The 27572-nt window shown below is 39.0% G+C and overlaps 1 protein-coding gene across 1 annotated transcript in view; it reads left to right on the forward strand.

Moving 5' to 3' along the window:
- The first annotated feature begins 1171 nt into the window (after nt 1–1171).
- Nucleotides 1172–27572, forward strand: part of SLC13A1 (solute carrier family 13 member 1) — a 45069-nt gene continuing 18668 nt past the window's right edge. Inside the window, exons 1-7 of the mRNA XM_059073607.2 lie at nt 1172–1222; nt 2864–3000; nt 5181–5368; nt 6197–6254; nt 6332–6380; nt 14577–14728; nt 25722–25841. Coding sequence (XP_058929590.2) covers nt 1187–1222; nt 2864–3000; nt 5181–5368; nt 6197–6254; nt 6332–6380; nt 14577–14728; nt 25722–25841 — 740 coding nt within the window. The 5' untranslated portion in view covers nt 1172–1186. The remainder of the gene's footprint in view (nt 1223–2863; nt 3001–5180; nt 5369–6196; nt 6255–6331; nt 6381–14576; nt 14729–25721; nt 25842–27572) is intronic.

The following is a 27572-nucleotide window of genomic DNA, read 5'->3' on the forward strand; positions in this document are numbered from 1 at the left end:
CAAAACACCTTTAGTCTTTCTCCTTGAAAAAGATAGCACGACAAAGACATGACACAATCATGGCTTATTAAGAATTTCTTAGAAACCCACTGAAAGTACAGGATTGCTGGATGAGTAGATACCAGGCCCAGAGGACTCACCCTGAGGTAGGTGAATCAGAGGGCAGCAGAGCTAGAAATGTTATTGTCCTGGGAAAGCCTTAAATAAAAGACCTCATTAAACTCAGACAGCAGTTTTTGTAAATTTGTAAATTTTTCAAACGCAGCTCAGAATTTGCAGAGATTAAGCAGTGTGAGAGCAAAACAAAGCCTATAAGAGATGCTAACTTTTACTGATCACTTAGTACATCCTGGGTGATTTCATATCAAAATTATTTATATAAGCCAAACATAATGACAAATTCCAACCATTCCTTAACAATGCCCTAAAATAGAAACCCCCAGTTTTATGCCTAGCAAAGCAAAAGATTCTGTTAAGAGTCTCCATCCTGTTGAGTCCCCCTGTGTCTTCCCAAGAGCTCAGCTGTCTTTCTAAAAATCAAAGCAGAGGCTCTTTACCTCCAGGTCTGTGTCACTTAGGAGCAAATTCAGTCTTATCTATGCATGTAACAGGGCACTGTCCTTCTTTCCCTGTAAAAAAGTACACCAATAATTTTCTTCTAGGTTGATTTCCCTTTTTAGTAGAGGGAGAAGGAAGGTCAGTGTGCATGGTTCCCACCCAACCAAGAAATGCAGTGAAAAGGCAGGGAGTACGTTTTACAGGCCAAATGAAGGTGAGGGCAAACAACTATATACGCTGACATGAACACAGAAAATTGACTGCATGCTGTTGTCTGTTTTGAAGAAAATGTGAAGGAAACGTAACAAATAAGGATGTTTTCATATCATTGGTTTTCCGTGTGTATTAAATTTTGACTCTTGGAACCCCTCAGAAATAACCATCTGCTGCCCAACTCAAAGGGGCAGGGACCTTCAGAGTTTCTTCATTAACTTTCTCAGTGACTCGACTCTATCCGGCAAATGTGATTGTGATGTGAACGATGATTTCCCAGCCTCGTGGTTTCACCTGGCATTTTTGCCTTTGTTCTGTCCAGGAAGCAGAATGTGCCTACATCCTGTTTGTCGTTGCCACGTTTTGGCTGACAGAAGCTTTGCCTCTGTCGGTAACAGCTTTGCTGCCTGGCTTAATGTTCCCTGTGTTTGGCATCATGACTTCCAAGAAGGTAAGTTCTCCTGAGAATGTCTGACATGATTAGATTCCCTACTTTGTGCTGCTACTTCCAACGAGAAAGTTGTATTTAAAAGGAGCAATAATCCTGTTGATAAGGCTTCCACATAAGTCCTCCAAACTTCCAGCTGTTTCCTGCCTCTAGAACTCTGCATGTGTGTCCACCTTCAAGTGGACAAAAACAAAACACAGACTGCGGCTTCTTGAGTCATGTGTTGTCAGTGGGAGAAATGTGTGTCCAATCTTCCCAGGCTGACATCCATGCCCAGTGCCTACCTCCCAAGAAAAGGGCCAATTCTTTCACGTCCTGCATCAGCTTTTTCTAGTCAACAGAATTCGGTCTCACACAGTGTTGGAAGAGCGATTTTTGTTTCTAATGAAGAAAAAGCTTCCCTGTTTTCTTTTCCAGAAACCTGCCATTTCAGAAGATAAGGCCAAATTAACTTTCACATGTATTTCCATTTTGTTCTTGCTGAGAGTTTATTCATGCTGAGAGGTGTTTCTTACCTTTATACAATCTAAGGGTACCCATCTGAAGAAAACGGATTCAGTTTCCCATTAAAAGCATGAAATGCACTGAAACCAGAATATCTATCTCCATGCAGCTTTCAGCCACCCAGCACACAACTGCCTAAACCACAGCTGAAACATTCTCAGGCAAGATGTCATGTTCAAGATGCCAGGCCATGTAATTTATCACCTTTGGATTTCTATCTTCTGACTGGGCCCAGTACTGCTTTCATGAGGCTCATCTGTCCTGTAACGTGGATGGAGACTTTTGTTTTTTAACTAACCCATAATACCCATGATACAGTTTTCTTCCCCTTTCCGTGGGAGAAGATTTCTACCACAGCCTTGTGATTCAATTTAAGCCAAGCATTTCATAAAGTCAGGTCTCTTGAATATCAGTACCATGAGGTATTTTTCAATAAGGTTTCTAAGATTAGATAAGTTTGAAAAATATGTAGTATAGGGTATCCCACACTTTGAGAGTGATAGTATACACTAGTGTTTAAAGGTTTTGAGAAGGCCTACAAGAAAGAAAATTCTAGAATCTTAGAAAACTCTGTTTTTTAAAGTTATTTGACCACAGAAACTTTTTTTTTTTTAAAGAAAAATATTATATACCTTTCAGAGCATTCTTTGGTAAATCCTGCTCCAAGTGGTTGCTCAAGTATCTGTATACTCTACTAGTCTCCATTCAAAATACAAAAGAGTGACTGCAGTTTTGGCATAATGGTGGTGATAAAGATATTGGCAAGCCAAAGCTTGCCTTGAGACTTTCCCAGATCATAGTCATGGCCATTCTGCCATAGGAGCACAAACTAATTAACCCCAGTTTACAGATGGAGAAATTAAGGCATAGAAGGCACTTGCCTGAGGTTGCTCAGCTCTTTAAAAGCTCAGTATATGGGTACCCTTTTTTTTTTTCTATATACTTTTTTCATAGCACTACTGTTTCTGGGTAAGGATGTGGAACTTATTTAAATTTGCATTCAAACACATCTACATTTCTTTCAACAAAATAGAAAGATTATGTAGTTGAAGGTCAAAGTTAAGTGCAGTGAAACCATGTCTTTCTGGTGCAGTGTTTTCCCCCCACCAGCGTAAATAATGGGTTTAACTGCAATTTCAGGTGGCATCTGCTTATTTCAAAGATTTTCACCTACTGCTAATTGGAGTCATCTGTTTAGCAACATCAATAGAAAAATGGAATCTGCACAAAAGGATTGCTCTGAAAATGGTGACGATGGTGGGTGTGAACCCAGCCTGGTAAGTACTGTGTTTACCGTTCCTGGTTTACATCCCAAACAGACCATTTTTGTGCAGAGCAAATAAACAGATAAGTAATGAAGACAATCATTTGTATGGCAGTGTAATTCATGACTTTTTTTTTTCTCTGCAAATATGAAAGTGATATAAAAGGTACTTGAGTTGGAGGAGGAAAAGAAATAAAACTTTCCCACTGCAGGTCTAATTACAGGGAGATTGGAATAAGTGCACACAGCTCGTTCACCTTTTATGCACTGTAGGAGTCAAAGCTGAGAGAAGCCTTGAACCTCAACAGACAAGACTGACAGACATCAGAGTAGATTTCAGTGCTATCTTGTTTATCTGGCTGATTACACATTCAAGACTTGTTCAAGAGCATCCTTGATCATCAGGGAGGATGTTAAGAAGCAAAGACATTGCTGACAAAATACAAATATGTGCAGAAAAATTCCAAGGTGAACATTTCTCTTTTTAAATGAACTGTTCCAAAGTGAAGCAATTAAGAAGGTTCATTTATGGAATGTGAAATCACTCATTAGACTGATTTTCCCCACGAAAATAAGTGCTTTTTTTCCATTAAATTAATTGGCTGTTTTGGTTTTAATTCTAGCTCTTGTTAAGAACATAGATGGGAGCTAAAAAAAAAAAAAAATTCCAGTGTCATATAATCACTTACCTAATGGCATTATGCTTTAAAGCCTTAGGTGGTTCTTCCCTTCTCATCTTTCTTTAAAAAATAGGAAAATTGTATTGAATTATGTTGCATAATTCATTCCAGGGTATAACCACATCTGTGTTTATCATTTATGGAGCAAACTGTTTTGTTAAATAGAAAAAAAAATTCAGTAACTCAGATCAGACACATTTTTTAAAATATCTGTTACTTAAAAATTCTACGACATGTATGTATTAAGTGTACTTCACTCTTACAATGAAATGGTGTTCCATGCCTCTTAAAGTGCTGTACAAATGTGTCTCTTTTCCTTGGCCACCTGCTCACTGGCCCCAGGGGGTAAGGTCATGCACTGCACAGTGAGGCAAGGGTCCTGTCCATTATACCACTAAGCGGTTTTTCAATTTAAGGCACTTTTACCACCCAGAAGTTTTATCAATTCCCACCCTTTGTGTATTGAAAGATTTCTTGTTTTGCCAGTGCCTTAAGTTAAAATTGTTTCTATTTTTTTTTTATTAAGAATCATTTCTTGTTTAAACAGTTTTCTTAAAAGTTTTCTTTTGTTTTGTTTTACACATAGAAAATATCCACCTTATCTGTGGTTGGAATTTATAGTGTGGGATTTTCTTATAGATCTATTTCAAAAGAGAGTTCAGAGAATTTCATAAATGGCTCTATATGGAAAGATGTGCTTCTGAATGATTTTCTTGGACCTCCTACTCAAAAGAGATCATGATTTTTTCCCAATTGTGATTTTGAAAGCTTACAGACATGGTTTAAGATCCTATAATCTTAGGTATGTTATTTTTTAAGGGAGAAGAATTACTCTATTTGTAAGAGGAGACAATGTAATACATCCAGTCTTGACAACAGGCAGGGATGTCAGATTCAGGAGAGCGTGAATAATTGAATCTACAGAAAATTCTGAAACCTCATTTTAGCTAGTGATTTTACCCATTTCCTCCACCCACCATATAGTGAACCAGAGTAGTTAACAAGTAAAAATCAGATTTATAAATATTAACCTTCCTCCTTGCCCTCGTGCCTCCTTGGCACATATACTAATAATCAGAGATACGACCCAAACATAAAAGAAAGAATAAGGGATCTTAAATGCAAATGCTGACTTATTACACCTTATCTTACTAGTATTTGAAGATGTGTCATCTGTAAAGGGCATTCAAATATTGGTGTAATATTATAAGCTGTTACACCATCTACCAACTTGCAGTTTGATTATAAGTTTTATCATTTTCCTGGTTTCGGAGAGAAGATCCTTATGGTTTTCAGGGAGACAAACCTCATAAGAAATCTGCCCTTACATGTGCCATTTTGATTTCTACCTGGCTATAGCTGTCCTCAGAGTTCCTCATCTGGGAGGAATCTTAACCTTCTATGTTTTGAAAAAATTAATTCACAACTCATAAACAACATCCTTTACAGTTAAGCGATACAGAGCTAGTGAAGCTAGAGAGCACAGTTCATAATAAAGGCCCTCTCATTTCAGGCTGACCTTGGGGTTCATGAGCAGTACCGCCTTCTTATCTATGTGGCTTAGCAACACCTCTACTACTGCCATGGTGATGCCTATCATGGAGGCTGTGGCCCAGCAGATCATCAGTGCTGAAGCAGAGGTTGAGGCTACTCAGATGACTTATATCAGTGGATCAACCAACTATGGACTGGAAACAGATGGTATCACATGTTGATTTGGCCACAGTGGGGTCTAGTCATTTGGGCAATAGAATAAACTCAATAATTCTGGGTTATATTTTGAACTAATTGCCCATACATGCATGATGGGAATTTAACCTTCTTCTCTCTCTATTTTCCAGTATTTATACAAGGGAACTACATTTACCCAAATATTTTACTTTCAATTAATGGTTGAATTTACATTCTCTGGCAAAACAGAAAGGATAGTATGACTTTTCTATACTCCAGCCAGTCTGTTAGAACTCTCTCTGTCTTTCATGCCTTTATCAGTAGACCTCCAGGTTATTCTTTTATACTGAAATGACTTTCCTGCATAATATTGGGAACCTCTAATTCTTATATTCTAGTTGGAAACAACATCACATTTTACCTTGGTTATTTCTGGTCTGATAAACTGCTCTGATGCAGTGAAAAAAAATGCTGGGAGGGGGCTTCCCTGGTGGCGCGCAGTGGTTGAGAATCCTCCTGCCTATGCAGGAGACACGGGTTCGTGCCCTGGTCCGGGAAGATCCCACATGCCGCGGAGCAACTAAGCCCGTGAGCCATGGCCGCTGGGCCTGCGCGTCCGGAGCCTGTGCTCCGCAACGGGAGAGGCCACAACAGTGAGAGGCCCGCGTACCGCAAAAAAAAAAAAAAAAAAAAATGCTGGGAGGATATTGGTGTTTGTAAAATACTTTATTATGATGACTGTTATGTCAGTACAAGGTGAATTTGTTTATTTTCAGTTTCTAATAATGCTTCCATCTTCACACACACACTGAGAACCCTTCATTACATTATTATTTTTTTCTATTTAATGTTTTGCAGAAAATGTTAATGGACATGAAACAAGTGAGAGAAAAGAGAAAACAAAACCAGTCCCAGGGTAAAGAATATTATTTTGATTAGGATTTTCTGAATTAATTTTAATAAAATTATAAACTGGGTCCATTTGTTTTTCAGATACAGTAATGATGCAGGGAAAATTTCAAGCAAGATCGAGCTGGAAAAGGTACATTAAATTTGATTCTCTCTGAATAATTATACATAAAATTATATTAGATCGGCAGTTAGATATGTATGCATTTTAAAACCTGTTACTTGCTTCCTTGTCTATAAATTACTTTGCTTGCTTACATCAAAGCATGTTGTAATGGTTTGATAAGCCTTCATGGATAGACTGAAATCAACATCCTGATAGCAAACATTTTAGGCTCTGAAAATCAGCCTCATTTTCTCCTTTTACCAGGTTCATGGTGATGGCAGTTAGCATACGCAGTTTAAAGAAATATAATGCTAGTCTCAGAATACTGTTTCATTTTCTTATTAAAATCTTGCTGCCTTTTTATTAGGCTCATCCTATTTCTTCCAGGGTATGAACTTAGAGCAACTCCTATTCATGTAATTACAATCCAGTTATCTTTAGGGTCTTCCTTACCACTAAATTCAATGCGGAATTCATGAGGTGCTACTGACAAACACAGATGGAGGAGTTGTTGTAGCTGTTCTGCCTATTAAATGAAGGAAAGAGACTTTTGTAAACTATCCCATAGAATTCATTTCCCCAAATATAAAAATACTATACTAGGTTGTATTGGGAGCGATATACCTCGAGACCATTGAAAAATAATCCTGCATAGAAATAGTCCAATGGTAACCATGGCATTAGAAATATGAAAGTGGGGCATATTAGCATGCAACTCAATAGGAAAAAGAAAACTTTCTTGTTATTTACAGAAATCATCAAGGAAAGAGCGATTTTTATGTAAAGAGAAAACTAATACAAAGATAAGTTTAAAACCCCTAGCTACAAAGTATATTAAGGGTTTTTAAGATGAGAATTGAATACATATTTATGAAAACATTATCATCTTTAGGAAGAGAAGTAATTCTTTTAAAACATAGAAAATCAACAGTATGCCCGCTGTATTACAGAAGAATGCATTAGAAATAGGCTTTAAAAACTGCTGGATATACTTGCACTCAGTAACTTTCTTGTGGTCATCTTTACAAACCCAGTTTTCTGGCGTGATGCCTAAATTTTCGCTTCCAATGGATTTGACATCCAACACTGTCCTAGGCATTGTAGGAAGGTCTGTTGATGAAAAGACCTACTCCTTACCATAAGCAGCTCAGAGTCTAAAGGGGAAGATGGACTTTAAAAAAATGTGTGACATAAATACCACAGCAAAGGTGCACACAGAGGCCAGATCTCCCAGAAGCTAGAGCAACTAGGTCCATCTAGGAATATTGCCAGAGGGAATGTGAGGTAAAGGAATTTAAGTCTGGAGCAAGATGTCGTGTGCAGTCAGGGAAGTGCAAACTCCATGAGCGCAGGGGCTGTGTCCACTTGGTTCAGCATATAATCCCCTAGCACATTCCATTGTTTGACAGAGAGTAGGTGTTCAATAGACATTTATCTTGACTAATTAACGAAGGAGAGAAAAAGGAAGAGGTAACATAATCAGAGAATACGATGAATTCAAAGACCCCAAAATGTCGAGGGCAGGGCCTTTTTTGGGAAACATCTCCAGTGCAGGTGCCAGGAATGAGCTGTGGAAAGTGAAATGTTTGGATAGGTTGGACCAGGTTAAAAATTGCTGTTCATTCCATGAGAGTTTAGTTCATCTTAAGGGAAATAGAGAGCTTTGAAGCCAGGAGGCAGCATGTTAAATTCTGCCCTTTGGGCTTCCCTGGTGGCGCAGTGGTTGAGAGTCTGCCTGCCGATGCTGAGGACACGGGTTCGCGCCCCGGTCCGGGAAGATCCCACGTGCCGTGGAGCGGCTGGGTCCGTGAGCCAGGGCCACTGAGCCTGCGCGTCGGGAGCCTGTGCTCCGCAACGGGAGAGGCCACAACAGTGAGAGGCCCGCGTAACGCAAAAAAAAAAATTCTGCCCTTTGAGAAGCTTACTGTGGCAATAATGTGAAAGGCAGAGGGTATGGACCCAACTGAATTTTTTGATTAATCCGACTTTGTGGATGAGAGAGAGAAAAGAGCTGCCCCTCCTCCACCAAACGGAAATGTACTCTTTTGACACGGTAAAGCAGACGGGAAGGAGTTCAGGGTCAGGAACAGATTTCACAATGCAAACAGGGACACTGAGTGACAGTTAATATGCTGAATGGTGAGAAGCCCACCTTCCACCCCACTGTCCCCAATAGCCAGGCCTATTCCCTCCAGGTGACAGTAGGCAAGGGACCAGGAGGTTTTTCTTTGGGGAATGCAATGAGCACAAGAGAAAAGATGAAAATATATAGCATTGGGTTTTCTCCAAAAAAGCTCCAGTCAGATGATACTATATATGTGCCCACAGTCAACAACAAATCCCAAAGCACATGTACAGGACTTCCAACCAGCTTTTCACTGCCTTAAGTATGAGCAAACCACCAGAGTTCCTGGATATCTGAAGACAGCCTCAGGCATGAAAGAGAGAGACCCAAACAAACAAAAAGGAGACCAAAACTTGCAGGAAACAGAGTCTGTGCCAGAAGTTGAAAACACAAGACAAGAAACTATCATTCATATATTCAGAGAGGTGAACAAAGAAATTGCATTCATGAAATATGAATGACATTCTATAAAAGAGGAATGAGAAGCAAAAAATAAATATATAAATAAAATAGAGAATATATAAAATACAAAATATCAATGTAAAGATATAAACCATAAGTGGAAATTTTAGTATAAAAGGAAGAAACAACATAAGAAAATAATAGGAGTTTCAGAAAAAGAATAGAGAAAACTGAGATTACATCAAAACTCAAGAAAACTTCCATAAAAGAAGAATATAATTTTTATGACATAAAGTCCCACTGCGTGCCAGCAAAACTGATGAAACAGATGCACATAGGGAAGGACACTGCAAGGTCTGAACATGGTGAATGAAGAGAGACCCTAAAAGTTTCCAGAAAGGGGGAAAAACAGATTCCTTAAGATAAAAAAATGAATGGCAGAAGACTTCTTTATAGCAACACTGGGAACTCCCAGAGGCAATAAGGGGGAAATGGCTTCAAAATTCTGAGTAACATTGTTTCCAATCTAGAAATCAATACCCAAACTACCAATGAAGGGAGAGGGTAGACCTAAGTCTAGATAGATCTTTGCAGGTCTTAGAGGAAGAAAATGACTAGATGGAGGAAAAGCAGAAAAGCCCTGGAAGAGATGTCTCTAAGACAATGGAATTGGTAGAATATTTGATGTAGATTAGGTGTCCTGTCACTTGAATCAGTTTGAAGGGAAGATTTAAACAACCAGGGAATATTGGGGGCTGATTTAGTGGTATCCACGTAGAAAGCTAAGCAAGTAAGCAGGGGACACAAAACAGGAAAAGTAATATAAATCCCATTGCTCAGCTGTTAATAGATATCTAGACAACATTCTGAACATTGAACTCTGCTCTAAGCAAAATTATGATATAGCCATAATGCGAGAACGATGGAGACATGAAAAGTATAAGCGTGTTCAGTGGAGGATGCTGTGAAAGACAGCTAAATTCTCATCATCTAACATAGTGGAATTTTAACTGTAATGCCTTCAACTGAGAAATCAAGAGATGGTATCATATGAATACTGTTAAAGTAAGTGCAAATAAATGTCCAAAAAGAGCTGGAAGATTTTAAACTGGCTGTCTTTGGCAAGCAGAAAATGGTTAGCAGGAACTAATATTTTGTGCAATCTGCCTTGCATCAATATAGAAATATAAATAGAACCCCTAATGTTTTTATACCACACTCACCCAAATGAATTATTTTGTACAGTGCAGTGGAGACCACTGGTTTAGTTCATGGTGATTCTTGTATTCATTATTAGCACCCGGGGTTGGTGCTAATCACTGGAGTCTGCAATCACTACCACCAGGTGGCAATAGTGAGTTATATCTGGACCTGCAGGATTTCTGTTCAGAAATGTCCCTTGAGCACCACCCGATTATCTTAGGGTTCTGAATTTGGTCCTGTCCTGGACAAAATGTTTTCAGTCACTTGAAAGAAGTTGTGCGACATACTCACAGGGTCTTAGATGTCATATATTTGTGCGAAATACGAATGTATGATGACAAATGTTATTGAATAAAAACACGCTAAGCAATGTGAAATGTAATTAAATGTAAAGTTTTAGATGTAGGTTAAAAAACTCACATAAATAAAAAGTGTTCTGGAAGGCAAGATGACACAAGGGAAATTATTGAGAGGGAACTCAGATACACAGAAATCTGCTTCAATTCTGCTGTGACCATTATGTCACACAGATTTATTTTGCTCTTCTGAAAATTTAGGTCTGTGTACCAGATTACCTCTAAATATCTATCTGTTCTAATAGTCTATGATTCTTTTATATATTAAAAAACTTTTTTATGATTGTGGAAGATACAAAAAGTATCAAGAAGGTAGCAGGTACTCTCATATCTTGATATATTTCATTTCACTCATTTCTAGGCACATATGTGTATGTAGATATATTTTGTTTTTAAAAATTACATCGTTCTATACATTTAATTTCACATAAGTCTCTCATCATGAAACATAAAACAAGTACTTTCCCATTCACAGTATAGCCACGGCAATGCCCTTTGGTCACCAGCACAAGTGGTTTTCTCTGGCCACTTCATCCCTGACTGTCTCCAGTCTCACCCCTCTAGACACTTTGCTTCTCCCATCTTCACTTTGGATTTTTATTTTCTCTCCCGAACTCCTAGGAGAAAATACACGCCGCACCCCCCCAGTTCCTCCTCTATTCATGGAAAAATGTAATGATCAGTCTGATAATCTGCAAACATGTGCTCTCAGGGTCTGAATCTTACTTTCTACCCTGAGTGACTTATTCCAACACCCTCTTAGATTAGGGTCAAACACTTGGTCTCAGGTTGAAACTACTGTCTTGAGCAGAAGATTAATCTGCTAAGGACTCCCCCCACTCCTTTTTACAGTTTCTGTGCCAATCGTTGGCTTAATTAGTGGCTCATCTCAGGCTTCCTTAAGAGCTGTATTTTCCTGCCCATTGCCCTCTACTACTATCCCTCTGGTCTGCAACTTTTACCCTTTACTGCAGTATCATCTCTTCAAACTAGTTCAGTCCAGCAATCAAATGCCTTAAGTAAAAATAACAGTAGAGCTGACTGCATGGGATTCATGTTTACTGGCTAGATAACGCAAGTGGTGCACCCCATGCCACCTCCCAAAGACCTCCGCTTAACCCTTCATGTGTTCTATGATATATTACCACTACCATTTACTGCAGGACTTGAATTTAACTTGAATTTGTAATGCTTTTCTAAATTGTCCACGATATTTGCAGAAACATCACCTTTTGTGCTGTAGCATTCATATGTATGTTTTAAAGTCTTTATATAGGAAAAAAGTATGAGAAGTCCATAAGGTCTAAAGTATGCAAATATGTCAATATTTTTCTATTTTGATTTTTTAATTTTATATCTGCCAGTGCAGTTTTATCATTATTTTATATATATGACTGCATATATACATACATGAAGTCCAATTTTTTATGAAACCCAATTTTTTCTTTGTATTTTTGAAAGTTTTAATGTAATGAGAAATTACATGCACATTACATCTTTAAGTTTCCATTTCTTATTATCAATTTAATAATATCCAAATTATATATCACTTTCTGATTTGTTTGAAGTCTTTCCTTTAGTAAAATAGCTAATAGTTAAGCCCTAAATTTCATTTATCATTTTGTATCACTAATAAGAATTTTTAAACTTATTTTACTCTTTTATTTACATATCCTTTATTTTTCAAATTTTCAATGGAAAGTTCTATCATATGGAAAATACAAATCATTCCTATGTAGGAAATATAAGGCAAAAGGAGACATTTGTAAATTAATTTTTGGGGGGTGAAAGGTAGATACCTTCGGGGGCTAACCTTTAAGTTAATTAGAAAGTAAAAGGCAAATTACAATCCAATGTCCTGACCCTGCCATGCTAAATGCCATTCCCACATCCATGATGGCTTTTAGTGAGCAGACATTTTTTCCTATCATGATTTCTCAAAAGGATCTTTCATTGCCAATGTCACACACAGCATGCTTATCTGTATGAAACGGGGCAGTTCTTCTGTTTGCATATTTCTTAAATTCATCCAGTTCTTTTTTTTTTTTCCGGTACGCGGGCCTCTCACAGTTGTGGCCTCTCCCGTTGCGGAGCACAGGCTCCGGACGCGCAGGCTCAGCGGCCATGGCTCACGGGCCCAGCCGCTCCACGGCATGTAGGATCTTCCCAGACCAGGGCACGAACCCGTGTCCCCTGCATTAGCAGGGGGATTCTCAGCCACTGTGCCACCAGGGAAGCCCATCGTATCTTATTTAAACCAGTCAAATAAGACCTCTCCTAATCCTTACTGTTCCTCTCCCGATACTGTCCATCCCTTGCCACTCCAAATATGGAGGATTTAGAAACTAGAACTAGCAAATGGTGGGAGAAATTGGAGCTGGAAGAGAGAGAACAATACAAACCCACAAACCTACTTCCAACTATGGGCCTTTCAGCAAGCGTGATCTAGGGGACAAGCAAAAGTTTAACTTTACTAAAGTTTGGACTTTTCCTAGTAGATAGAGGACTCTTTATTTCAGCTACTGAAATGAGGTTGCTTTTTTTTTTTTTTTTTAACTAAACATGACTGAAAGACTCTTTATTAAATGAAGTGACCAAAAATGTTATAGATTCTACCCCAGATTTCACCCCAGGGATAGCAAGAATCAGACAACAAAGTGTGTTAAATGGGTCACAGGTGAGAGACAGAATGAAGTTGCTTTTGTATTGCACCTTAGGGAGTTCTATTCTTAAATAGAAACATTAGAAATAGTGATTTTTTTTTTCACATGGAGACATCTGAGGATGTGCTATTGTCCAGGAACTAGAGGAGAGGGTGACAGGAAGAGCGGAGTCGAAGGTCTCTGGAAATGAGATGTAAGAAATGTGTAAAGCCGGGATATTTAAGGGGTTACTCATGAAGATGGTATAGTTATCCAGATGCTGACAGGATTTGCAGGATGAGGAATGTTGTGTGCCAGATGGGCATGTCATCTTAAGTGATGGCAGTGGGTGATTGGGAGATCAGAACATCCTGTTCAAAAGAATAGGCAGAGAGAGAGCCAAATTATATGAGCCTTAAAGAAAAATCGATTTATTTTCATGTCAGTAGAGGGTTAATGTTCTGGAAGAGGGTGGGGAACAAGGAGGACACTGACTCTCTCTCTCAACAGTGAAGTATAGGGGGTTGAAGACGTTCAATTTCAGAAGTAGTGGTATCCTCTGGGGAGGATCAGTGAAAGTGCCAAAATAAAGAAACACTCCAAAAAGAGGTTTAGGAATTCACTGACCATGTACCACCAGTTCAGAGGGAAAACCCTGGAAAGATCTGGGAGTGTTTGGTGAGAAGGGAAGAAAGGAAGTAAGAGTTGGCTCAGGAATAAGAAAGAAGGATGAATGAATGAAACTGTGTAAAGTATTTCAGTGGTTATGTGTTTTTATTGTTAACATTTCTATTGATGGAAAGATAAATGTTGCATTATTGGGCTGCCATAACAAAGTACCATAGACCAGGCGACTTAAAAAGCAGGAATTTGGGCTTCCCTGGTGGCGCAGTGGTTGAGAATCCGCCTGCCAATGCAGGGGATGCGGGTTCGTGCCCCGGTCCAGGAAGATCCCACATGCCGCGGAGCAGCTGGGCCCGTGAGCCATGGCCGCTGAGCCTGTGCGTCCGGAGCCTGTGCTCCGCAACGGGAGAGGCCACAACAGTGAGAGGCCTGTGTACCAAAAAAAATAAAAATAAAAAAAATAAAAATAAAAAAAGCAGGAATTTATTTCTCCCAGTTCTAGAACCTGAAAATCCAAGATCAAGGTACCAGCAGGATAAGTGTCTGATGAGAGCTCTCTCCTTAGGTTGCAGATGGCTGCTTTCTCTCTGTGATCTCACATGGCAGAGAGAGAGAGAGATCAAGCTGTCTGGTGCCTCCTCTTACAAGAGCACTAATCCCATCATGCAAGGCCCCGACCATCAGGACCTCATCTAACCCTATCACCTCCCAGAGTCTCCATCTCCAAATACCATCTGATTGGGGGTTAGGGCTTCAACATAAGAATTCTGCGGTGGGGTGGGCACAAACATTCAGCCCATAACAAATGCTATTACTGCTTGTTATGACCACAAATAGAGCTGTTCTCATAGTACCTTTTATTGTTGAACAGAATTCAGGCACAGGAAACAAATATCGAACAAAGAAGGACCACATGATGTGTAAACTTATGTGCTTGTGCATTGCTTACTCTTCTACCATTGGTGGATTGACAACGATCACTGGCACCTCCACCAACTTGATCTTCGCTGAGCATTTCAATATGTAAGTAAAACTGTTGGACTGGTGATTTAATAAATGGACAGCACACAAATTATAAGAATTATTCTTATCTGTTTCAGAGAATCCAAAGACAGAGATGCTATATTGAGTTAACTCTCCTTTGCTCCCCATCAGGACTTCTATATGTCTAGAAACATGCCCTTCTACTCGTTCCCAGAGAGTTAAATATGTAGGACATAGTGAATTAACAGGTGTTTGCAGATTGCAAGGTCACCTTATAAGAAATAACTCCTGGGTGACCATGCTCACCAAACACAGAAGACACTTTTCATTATAAATAATATTGCAAATGGTAGTTGACTAAAAAGAAAGGGGATTGTTTACATGGGACAATTTATGTAGGGTTTTGCAACTGACGTTTGAACTCAAAACGATGAGCAGGAAACAGAATTGCTCATTACAGAAAATTTGGTGTTGAGATTGAAAAAGATGTGAAGGATTGTGCAATTACCAAAAATAGCAGTAATAAAGTATTCTAAGGACAGATGTATGAATCTGAATATAAGTTAATGCTGTGATGTTACTCCAGTGCAGAAAATGGGGAACCTTGGATACAGTCAGAGCACTTGAGTTAAAAATTCCACAATTTTCAGTCACTTACTTTGTGAATTTGAACAATAAAAAGTAAATAACTCTTCCAAGACTTATTTTTTTCATACCTAAAATAGTCACAGTTCATATGATTATTGTGAGAATTAAATGAAGTAGACTATGTAAAAATACTTGGTAACATGTAAGAACTACTGAAGCAATAGTCTGAAAGTCCACGCTTTTTTGTGAGAGCTCAACCTGATCCTGCACCCAAGGTATATTTTCAAGGACTAATAGGACAGATAATTGTCAGAGTGCCTGGAAGGTGGGCAGTGCTGAGGATGCCCTGGAACAGGATTTAGGTCCTTTTCACAGAAAAATCTAGGAAAACCACGCTCTAGGAAACAAGATTCACAAACTGTGAACTTTCTGAAATTATTTGCAAGGTGGTCCAAGAAATCCAAGATTCAAAAAAACAGTTTAGGGAATTTATAACACAGACCTCCATGTGCGCTTATTGTTTCTATTAGTACACAATCATCATGTGTTACTCCAATGGCCTACTTAGAAAGGAACCTTAGAAAGACATTTGGTTTATAAGTGGGAGACTTCTGAAATTCCTAGTGCAGAGAGGATTTATCCCATATATCTCCTAGGTCAAGATAGGAAATGTACTTGATCCCTTTATGAAAGCTAGACTTCTGTCCTTTCACACGAATCCCCCAAAGAAAGAGATTCCACATTTCAGTCCTCTCTGCAAATCTCTTTCTAAAATTTAGACCAATTTTTTATTTTTTATCTTTGTTGGTGTTAGAGAACCAACACCATTGGTTGGTTTCCACCATTCCCGTGAAATTACTTGGTTTTGTCAAAATGACCATATTGAGTTTGCCCTTGGTCTTTTGTGTTCCTGCCCGATGTATCGACAAAATTTTCTTTCTTTTATTTAACTGTTCCTTTGACTCGATGAATGCATTCATCTATTTGCAATGACAGATTGAGAGCTTTGTAGCACTTGGAGCAAAATGTTTCAGTAACTATTTTCCCCAGTTGTCTAATCTTCTAATTCTCCTAATCATGGGAATTTGGCCAAAATGTTCTTTAAATTTAGAATAGTTTAAATGTACTTTGAAATTTAGTGATTTTTTTTCTTCAAGTTTTCTTTAACATTAACAGTTATATGAAAACTGGAAAAAACTCAAAGCATCCCTTCTTGACAGAAAATATTAAAATAGAAGGGGGAAGACAACCTTATGTAATAAAATATAATTGATACTATTAAACAAACTAGATATTTAATAAATGTTTTCTTAAATATTGACCCTAAAAAATACAACAGCAACCCAAAGCAACAATGGAATGAAATGCCTTCAGTTTCACTGGAAAAAGTTTCAGAAACTTAAAACTGCAGAAAATAAAAGAGATTTATTTTCTATGTTCAGATGTTTGGAGCCAGAGAGAAATTGCCCTTTATTTCCAAATCCACTACAATAATCTCACCTTTTCTCTTGACACTGCTTGCCAACTTTTTGAGTAATACCAGCGATCATTTTGTACAAATTCATTTTGGGTCTTGCCAACTTCCAAAGGGTACATAAGCATGAGAGTCAATGATTTCCTGCCTTTGACATTTAGAAAAAGGTGCTATCTTACAAATAAACTATGGGAGGAAGAGACTGGATAACACATTTAAAAGCCGTATCTATCTGTCTATTTATTTACTTATACATAAAATATATTTATATATTATACATGTGATGTCTTTTGTTCTCTTTTTTACACAAAGGAAATAAGAACAATGAATTCTGAGGAAGCTAAATTTTATTCTGTGCAAATAAAAAACAGATCTTCACTAATTCACTCAGCCAATCAACAAACATTTGCTGAGGACTGACAATGTGCAAGGCATGGTTTTGAATTCTTTCGGAAAATGCAAAAAATAAAACTCACCAGAAAGAAGATTCTATCTCATTGTCTAGACAAAACATACATATATGGAAACCATGAAAAAATTTAAAACATAATAACATTTGTTTTTTGACATATAAGGAAGAAGGTAAAGTGACATGTATTGAGCCCTTGCCAGATGAATTACATATATTATGATGCACACGAAACCTATATATCCTTGCTGTGGAAGTGGTATACGGTGGTAATTAAAGGTATAGGCTCTGAGATTAAAATGTCTGTGTTCAAATACCAGCTCTTAGACCAATTGCTTAATGTCTTTAAGCCTGTTATTTTGCCAGAAAAAAAATGAAGATAATAATAAGATCTCTCTCTCTCTCTCAGAGAGTTGTTTTGAGTTTTACATAAAATAAATAGCACTTAGAACAGTGCCTAACACAAAGCATGTGCTCCATTAATGTGGGCTATTATTAGTAGAGTTGAGAAAGTTGACATTCAGCTTAGCAGTTTGACGACCAAACCAAGATCAGTCAGACCCCAAAGTCTGTCTCCCTAAAATATTACCTTCCTAGAAACAGTTGAACATGCATCCTTAAAGAGGACTCTAGGGCTTCCCTGGTGGCGCAGTGGTTGAGGACCCGCCTGCCGATGCAGGGGATGCGGGTTCGTGCCCTGGTCTGGGAAGATCCCACATGCCGCGGAGCGGCTGGGCCCGTGAGCCATGGCCGCTGGGCCTGTGCGTCCGGAGCCTGTGCTCCACAACGGGAGAGGCCACAACAGTGAGAGGCCCAAGTACCGCAAAAAAAAAAAAAAAAAAAAAAAACAACAACAAAAAAGAGGACTCTAGCTGTGTGCAGCACCCCTTGATCAGTAGAGAAAAATCCGTCTGTGTAACCTGGCCCAATCTTAAAAGAGGTAAACACCATGTTTATGGAGAAAATGAATGCAAATAATCCATAAAATCAAAGCACAAAAATCATGTGATCAGTTTTTCAGGGAGGCAGTGGAATAGTCTGTGCATGTCTTTGTACAGTTGAGAATAGCAGTGTGCACACCGGCGTTATAAGAGTCTGGGGACGGGAGACCAGTTAGGAGTTTATTACCAATGTATTGACAAATGATGAGAGGCAGAAGCAGATTAGTTGTGAAGTGATGGGATGGGGGGATTTAGACTTAGGGCACTGTACAGTCAGAAGGTAGTGAGTAACTAGGTGTGAGGATGTAAGGGTCAGGAGGGGTTAAGGCAACTCTGAGAAATTCTGACAATATGGCTGTATAGATAGTGATGCCACGAACTACTAAAGAAGTCACGGCAGGTTCATTAGAGAAATAAATAAATTTTATCTTGAGTATATTGAAGTGGCCTGCTCAGAACCTATCCACAAGGAGATTTTCAGCAGGCATTTGCAAATACATTGTTCAAATTAGTTGTAAATTTGGGACTCTCTCTATATAAGCACAGATATTAAAATCTTGACTATAGAAATGGTCATATAGGGAGAAAAACAGTTAAAATAATTGAGACCTGGATAGATTCATAGGAAATATTAACAAGAAAGAAGATGAGAAAAGTTAATCAAGGTAGGTGGAGAACCAGGAGCACATGGGATTTTGAAAGACAGAGGAGGCCATTTTCCAAAAGGAGGATGAGTCAGGAGCATGCAGTGTCACAGTCAGGGTCAAGTAGGGTGATGGCTGAGAAGAGGCTTTTGGTTCTCATCAGTGTCCTCCAAGAGGGCAGGTGCAGTGGAACAGTGGGGTATGGGGCAGAATTCGGACTGAAGAGAGTTAAGGAGTGAGGACATTGTGGGAGGGCAAGGCAGCTAGTTTAAATGACTGTTTCAAGTTTGACAAAGAAAAGGAAAAAAGAACAAGCATGGTATAACCAGAGGTAGAGTGTTCCTTTAGAACAAGGGTAGTGTCAGTCTGGTTTTACACTCAGGGGAAGGAGGCAGTAAAAACAGAGCTATGTGAAGTTTGGGGGGGAAAGAGCGAGAGCGAGAGAGAGAGCGCGCAAGAGAGAGAGAGAGAGAATATTGATTGGCTAAGAGTCAGGTGGAAGTGGAATGGAATAGAAACAAGAGTAGAAATGTCAGTCTTGGGAAAGAAGGATGTGTCCTGCTGAGTGATAATGAAAAGGGACAAGTGAAGACAGAGATCTCTCAAATCACGTGTATACATGCCCTCATTTCACAGATGAGGAAACCGAGGCTCCAAGAGTTTAAATCATGATCACTAGTCAGTGGAGGCACTTGGCCTGAGTCCAGTGTCCTTTTCACTCTGCAGCCTCATTGCCTCTCTGACCATCTGTGAGGGGGCCACGTTGGCAAAAGCCTTTAAAAAGCAAGTTTGCCGACAGTGACAAGTAAAGACTGCATGGGTATTTGCATTCATGCGTTGCATTTTCTTTTTATAAAATATAAAGCTGCACACATAACAAGTATTATTTGAAAGAGTTGCAAAGCTGGGAATGTGGCTGGTTTAACTGAACCACTCCCTTATTGTCATAAGCTGATGTATAGCTTAGAAAGTGATTTTCAGAACAATACTAAGAAGACTAAGCCAATTCTCTAACTCAGCCATAAGGTATGAAATTTCTTGTGTTCTTAATCTTTGAATGTAGTACCTGTGACACCTGGATTCTGACTGCTTTGTGATTAATTCACCATTATGACTAATCCTTGGAATAGGGCATTCTGGAAATATTCTTTGTTTCCTCTTCTCATTAGGGAAATCCTGCTTGCTCAGTGCTCTCTCCCTGGCCCTTCTGCTCCACTGATAGACTCTTCTAGTCATCATCCAATCTCCTCCTTTCCTAACACTACTGTTAATAAATCTCACCCTGTAAATAACCCATTTCTTTCTACTCTGGTTCTTGAAAGTCCTGCCAATTCTGCCAATTTCTTTCTCTCCTTGTGTGGATGCTGTATCATTTGAAACTCTGTTCGTTACTCCAGAACTTCCATTCCCATCTCCTCTTATCATAAACTATACTCACATTTCTCTAAATTTGTCTTATCCACAAAAGTTGTCTTATGCACAACTACCACCCCTGATTGCAAACTTCTAAAGGCTTCATGAATTATTGTCTTCTTCATCTTTTAGCCCACAAGGGGCACAAGTAGGTGATCAATAAATGTTGGTTGCAATGAACTGTACCAAGACATAAATGAAGTGCTGACTGTTACTAGGAATCATCTAAGTAACTGAATAGTCTTTTGATATTGAAATAAAGTTATAAGGGAAATATTATTAGGGACAATTACTGCTTTCATAACAGAGGAGTTTTGATGCATCAATATCACTTAACAAATGCAACAGCTATTAATAATGTAAAAGGCAAATCTATCAGATTAAGAATGGAAGATATCACAAGTAAAATTTTGTAGTTTGCTGATTATCAAAGTATATTATTCAGCTTGTAGGTGTCAGCAGTGAAATATGGGGGTATACAAAACAGCTTGGAAGGAAGCTGAATTATCAATAATTAGCACAGTCACTGCTACTAATTATATGTTAAATAATAACTATTATAGCTTCACAAACCTAGAAATGGTAAAAGAAATGTGTTTATAGGCACCCTAAATTCAAAGCCCACTTCCCTAACCTCCCTTCTTGATTAATCACAGAGGAAGAAGGCTAACCAGTTACCTAGCAATAGCCACTTTCAAAACTTACCATGATTACCCCCTGCAGAAAAGAGCAATGTGTGTTTCTAAGAAAGAATTTCTCTGGCAAATACTAGAGAAGAAATTTGGATATTGCAGAGTTTGGACTTAGACATTGGTTCAGATTTCAGTCTTGCCATGTATTAGCTTAACTTCTGCGAACATCAGTTTCTGCATCGGTAAAATGGAGGCAAAACTAGAACTTATAACAATATTATGAGGATTAAATGGCATAGCGCATCCGTGGCCCTTAGCAGAGGGCCTGGCAGGTAGGAAATTGTCAGTAACCCTAACCATTTTTTGTTGCTGCCTCTTCTACTTTTGCCATTGCTATTAGAAATCTAAGCCTGGCTCATGAGTAACGAGTAATTAATATTTCAAAAGAAACCTCTGGAAGTACATAAATACAAAACTGAAAAGTGACTTTGACTCAGAAATCATCAAAACAGTCATTAATGAAAAGGACTATAATCAGCGTGGATACCAGCTGATCGCACTCTTACTGGCCAAAATCTGTTTCAAGGCCATAAACGTCCACAACCGCACCCATTCTTTTGAGACCAGTACTGTGTATTTCGTTAGTATGATTTTTGTGATTTTGTACGTGGGCATAAGAACTGCATCGACAACACCATCTTCCTAAATATCAACACTGACACACACATATGCTTTAGGTCAAAGCATGTCTCTCCTATGGCGCCATCACTCCTATATGGTGTTCTACAATGTCCTTAAAACATCAAGTTTGTACTGTAACTTATGGATGTTTTGCAATATATATGGCATTTTCTCTTTTCACCTGGGAGCTGGTGTTGAGGACACTTGGCTTTAATGAAGAGAGGCTGTGTTTTTCAACATTCGTCCTGGGTGTAAACATCCAGCTCGACTGCATTCTGTGACCTTGAGCGGTCCACTTAACCTTCTGAGACTCAGTGTTTTTGGTGTAAAATGAAAATATAATGCTTTGCCCACAGGATTTTTGTTAGAATTAAATGCGCTTAGCTCATTCCTCTAAGACATAGGGAGCCCCAGGTGCATTTCCTCTTCTGCTCACCTCCATTTACTTCCAAAATTATCACACCCATTTCCATGGTTTATAAATCCACCTGTATGTGGGTAACCACCAATTTTACATCTCTAACCTGCCCTCTCAATTCCAGACTCATTTGTCTAACTGCCTATCCGCCATGGCCACTTGGGAAACTAAGGGACATCTCACATTAACACGCCCACAGCAGCTTCCTAATCCATCAATCCTTCTACCAACCTGTTCTTCCCTCAGACTTCATTTCAATGAATAGCACCTTTTCCCAACTTCATACATTTTATGCCAAACACTTGTAAAATTTATTGCCTTCTCTTCATCTTCACTGCTACTCGTGTAAATTAAGCTACAATCTACTCAACTCCGCTGTTTTTAAAATGTTCTTAAAAGCTGAAAAATAAAAATTTTTAAATAAATAAGAAAAGAAAAACAGTATGAATTTATTACCTCGTAATTTCTGTGGGTCAGGCATCTAGGCACAGTTTAGCCAGGTCCTTTGCTGAGCTGAAATCAAGGTGTCAGCTGGGCCTGCAATCTCCATAGAAGCTCAGGGTCTTCATTCAGGCTGTTGAGAGAATTCAGTTCATTGTGTTTGAATTACTGAGGTGCCCATTTTATAACTGACTATTGGTGTAAGGTCACTCTCAGCAACTAGAGGCTACCCCTAGATCCCACTTCTTTTTTTTTTTTTTTTTTTTGTGGTACGCGGGCCTCTCTCTGTTGTGGCCTCTCCCGTTGCGGAGCACAGGCTCCGGACACGCAGGCTCAGCAGCCATGGCTCACGGGCCCAGCCGCTCCGCGGCATGTGGGATCTTCCCGGACCGGGGCACGAACCCGTGTCCCCGGCATCGGCAGGCGGACTCTCAACCACTGCGCCACCAGGGAAGCCCCGAAGCTCACTTCTTTAGGCCAGCAGGAAAATCTCTCTTTTAAGGGCTCCCTTGAGTAAGTCAGGCCCACCCAAGATAATCCCCCTTTTGATTAACTCAAAAGTCCATTTGTGGGAACCTCTGCAAAATCCTTTCACTTTAGCCATAAAAGAACCTAATCCCAGGAATAAAATCTCGCCCTATTTACAAGTTCTGTCCACACAGAAGGAGAAAGGAATATACTAAGCATATATACCAGGGGCAGGATTCTTGGGGTTCATCTTGGAACTCTGCCTACCACACTTGACTTCCACTCTTGTTACAGTCAATCTTGACAATCCACCTAGCTAACATGTTTTATGAAATTCATAAATTTACATAGATTTTAAATTAGATCATGTCATTAGCTTACTTACTATGTTCCAATTACTCCTAATTGCATTAGTATTAAAATCCAAATTCCTTCTGATGGCCTACAAGGTTATATATGATCTGACCCCTATTGGCTACTTCTTGGACTTTATTTCATGTGACTGTAAACTTAGCTCACTACCCACAGCCACACTGGTCTTCCAAACTCATTCCTACCCCAGGGCCTTTGTACTTGCTACTTCCTCTGTCTGGAATGCTATTTCCCAGTTATTTACATGACTGGCTCCTTCTTGCCATTTAGATCTCATCTCAACGATCTCTTTTGTTGGTCACACTATGTAAAATTTCTCCCTCCACCTAATAACTTTTTATCATATTATTCTGTTTTATTTTCTGATTCATTATATGCTTACCTGTTTGTTTATTGCCTGTGTTCTTCATTTAATATAAACTGTGAGAGCCTGGACTAGGTCCGTCTAATTCACTACTACAATCCCCAAAACTAGGAGACTATCCAGCACATGGTAGACACCCAAAACACAGTGTTGGGTGAAAGAAAAGGATTCTATTAGAATTAAATGTACTTAACATAGTTTATGAAAGAAGAAATCTATATCTGCTTTAGGCAGATACTTGCATTCCCTTCACTTATAGGATATGAGGAAGTGGGAAAAGAACTACCGCAGTGAAACTAAGCCCGAGTACGCCACTCATTCCACTTTCATTCAGAATATTTACACCTGCGTGGTGTTTACTTTCTTACTGCTGAGTTAAAAAACAAAGACAAAATGAACAAAACAACCCCCAGAGTTCAGCTTTTTTAAGCTTTCATTTTTCTAAATGACCTATCCCCCCAGGCAAAAATTTTGAAAAGCCCCTCTTTGGTCAAATCTCACAGGACTCTCTGCAGTGGGTGGGAAGAAGAATGTAGCCTGATTTCAAGGTATGAGCTACAGATGGTGAAAAATGAAATTGGGTTTGGGGCATTGTTTTGAACCTAATCCAAGCAGCATTTCTCAATGTCTTCAGGCTGAACAAAATAACATAGGCCACTGACCCGTAATCCAAGTCTAATAAATTGATGGGAGAAAAGTTTAAGCCTTTTCCCACTTATTTTATTTTCCAACTGAAAACAACATTTATTTTTAAGCAGGCAATTCTCAGTAGAACCTCATGGACATGGTAAAGCATTTTTTTCCATTCAGCAATTCTCTGTATTCTGTAGCATTTTTTACTTATCACTTGTCACTTTCTAATGGCATAAATATATAAGCTAATCCTAGGATCTCTTCAAAGTAGATAGAATCATCTTCAAGTTGCCAATAACTCTAGGACCCAGGGAGATCAGCTCAAAAGAAATTGTAGACAACATTAGAAATCTGCAGTTTTGAAAGCTTAATTTTGTTTTTTTAAAAACAGCCTTTGCATTTTTTAGGAACCATTCTAAAATAGAAGGAGTGCTCTAAAATAAATGAAATTGGCTTATGTTGAGGAATGTAGCATGAATCTTCTCATTTATTTACATGATCTTTTTTAAGTGGCAAAATACAAGGTATGATTTAAATAGAAAAAAAATATTGAAAATCTGTCTGCCATTTCTATAAAGTTCTCTATATTTTGTGATTTCAAAAATAATTTTAAAAAATGTTAACAGTGTTTTTATTACTTCTGAATTATATTCTGTACTTTTCCAATTTCTGACTCTGTGTTACTGCTTCAAGAAGAAAATTTAAAGACACATGTTTCTCAAATTTTCTTTTTTTCCCCCACACAGTCATAAAATAGGTAACTATATGAAATTTAGACTACATTTTGAAACAATGAATGTGAGGTTACCAAAGAAACTGTGCTTGTACCTGACCTTTTTTTGTTGCTATTGTCATTATGTGAGCTAAAAAGCTGAAAATAACTAGGAGAGAGAAAGGAACAAGTTGATGTTTTCCACAGGACTTTTAATTATTTTTATCTGATTTATTCTGTTTGAGCCCCAAAGCACTGTCTAATTCTAGGAAGAAAGGGCTAGAATATGTCTGGTAAGATGGTTGCAGTTGCTCTGGGGAAGAAGAAACGGAGAGGGAAACAGCTTTGAGAGACAACGCAGGTGGGGTCTGAGTCCCTTCCGAGTCTGGGATGTCAGCTCCCAAGACGAAATGGTAATGGACACGTTCAATTTTGTTAAGTTAATTCTCATCTGTTCCCAAGTCTGCTTATTTGTCTATCCTCACTCATATACTAATGATTTGAGTATGCACACACCCATGCATACCCATTTCTTGTGCATTTCCATGAGTAGCAGGTACCGTGGTAGGTTCCTTCACAAACACTTCCTTTTAGATTGAATAAAGGGAGCAACAGTTAGAACATGCCCACTCTTGTTTTTGTGGAAAGCAACAATAATTATGCAGTTACAGACTCAAGACATGAGGAGTAAAACTAACTTCTGTATTTAATGGTCAATACCTCCCACATCTTCCTTCTTGGCTGGTGGCACAGGAAAGATGGGAAGTGCTGCTTCTCACTGACCATCAGAAAGGATTCCACTTGTACTCCTTCTGTGAACACGTTTCCATATTTTCACACAGGCGCTACCCTGACTGTCATTGCATCAACTTTGGATCATGGTTTCTGATGTCCTTCCCGGCTGCTATCATTATTCTCCTCTTGTCATGGATCTGGCTTCAGTGGCTTTTCTTAGGATTCAAGTGAGTACATATTCCATGTTAATCAGATAAAATAAAGGTATCTGGGTTCCATGTTCTCAGCCCCTCATCCAGGGCTTTTACACCTATTTCGCGAGTGCTGCATTTCTGCATTTCTCTTGCCCACAAAACTGACACGTATGAACATATAACATTAAGGACCCTCTAGAATATCACCTAACCAGTGTTGACTGTGGAAGAGAGTTTGTAGACAGAAAATCCATCTTGGTCTCCTTTGATCCCAACCCATTAAGACATTAATAGACCAGAAGGGCATACGAAGCTCATTATGGTGAGGACCCAGTCCAACCTGTTAAAGTGTTATTTTAAGAAGTTTTGTCCCTCCTCTTGGTTTAATGTGGGGATTTCCTCAGGTTATCGAGTTACTTTAAACTGTAACATGCAGGGCTTCCTGCTTCATCCTAGTACCAACATTGATTTGCCCTTGAAAAACGAAAGAATATTGGATTGGGAACTGGGAGACCAGGGACAAAGCTGTGGCTGCTCTCTGCAAGTCCTGATCCATTCTCAGTCTCAGTATCTTCAACTAAATACCACAGAATTTAACTGGAAGATCAGCAAGATCACTTTCAGTGCTGTAATTCTAACATGGATGGGCCCTAGTTGAATACAGAGAAGTCAAGGTAGGAAACACTGATGAATCAAGAGCTGGAAAATGTCAAATATATGCATTCAAGGAGAATTTGCAAGTGTTTCTTTGGCTGGGACTGAAGTTGGTGGTTCATGAGTACCAATGAGTTACATGACTTAAATGACAGCCAGCATTTAAAATTATACAGGGCTCCACAGCAAAATCTAAAATGCTGCATCATAGATTCAACATATGTAACAATACTCCAAAAAGAAAGGGGGAAAGGGCTGTATATCAAACCTTGAGTATTCTTTTTCCGAAAGAAAAATCCCCAAAATTCAACTTCATTTTCATAGGGTTTTATTTAAATAATCTCAAGGACCTATGAATGAAAAAACGTGTTATCCACCAAGCAGGGGAGACTGAAGTCAGCTTTTTGTACTTCCTTTGAACAGCAAAATCCTGCAATCAGGTCGTATTCCATGCCTGTGCCCAAATTTTCCAAGCTTAGTCATGTAAGGACTGATATTCTTCTCTCTCCATTCCTCTTCCTGGTTTTTCTCCAGAACTGCCACAATTTTGTTAGTAGTGGGGAGATGGCACTGATGACTTTTTGAAAAATCTATTTGTCCAGATTGTGTGAGCAGTGTGAGGTCGTCCTCCTGCTGAAGCAAATGTGTGGAATGTCACCTCCTTCAGCAGGTGGGCATTAGTGGGGAGAGGCTAGCTGCATACTAAAGGCCCTTTCCTGGAAATCCAAGCCTTTGGGGGTCGATTCAATCATACAGGTAGCAAAGCAGAATGCAGGGGACAGGAATCCCAAACCAACAGAGAAAGCATCCGGTCTCAGACCCACAGCTGTTTCGTTCTTTTTTTTGCTGCATATAACGACTTTATAAAAAAATATGTATGCAACCCTTGTCATTATTCTGAAGTCGCCCACCACTTAAAAAGGTGAAATCAAGAAGATAAAGGGCAGATGTACTGAAATGTGTTTCTCTATGAGGAAAAACATCCTGTGAAGTGCATCTATTAGGCCAAGTCCATAAATCATGATCAGTAGCACGTTGAAACCGTCCCCTTGTGGTCCACTGTTGGTTAGACATGGCACAGTTTCATGCTCCAGCTAATTCTTCAGTGTC

This window comes from Kogia breviceps, chromosome 9 (genome assembly GCF_026419965.1).
Source record: "Kogia breviceps isolate mKogBre1 chromosome 9, mKogBre1 haplotype 1, whole genome shotgun sequence".
Classification (NCBI taxonomy): Eukaryota; Metazoa; Chordata; class Mammalia; order Artiodactyla; family Physeteridae; genus Kogia; species Kogia breviceps.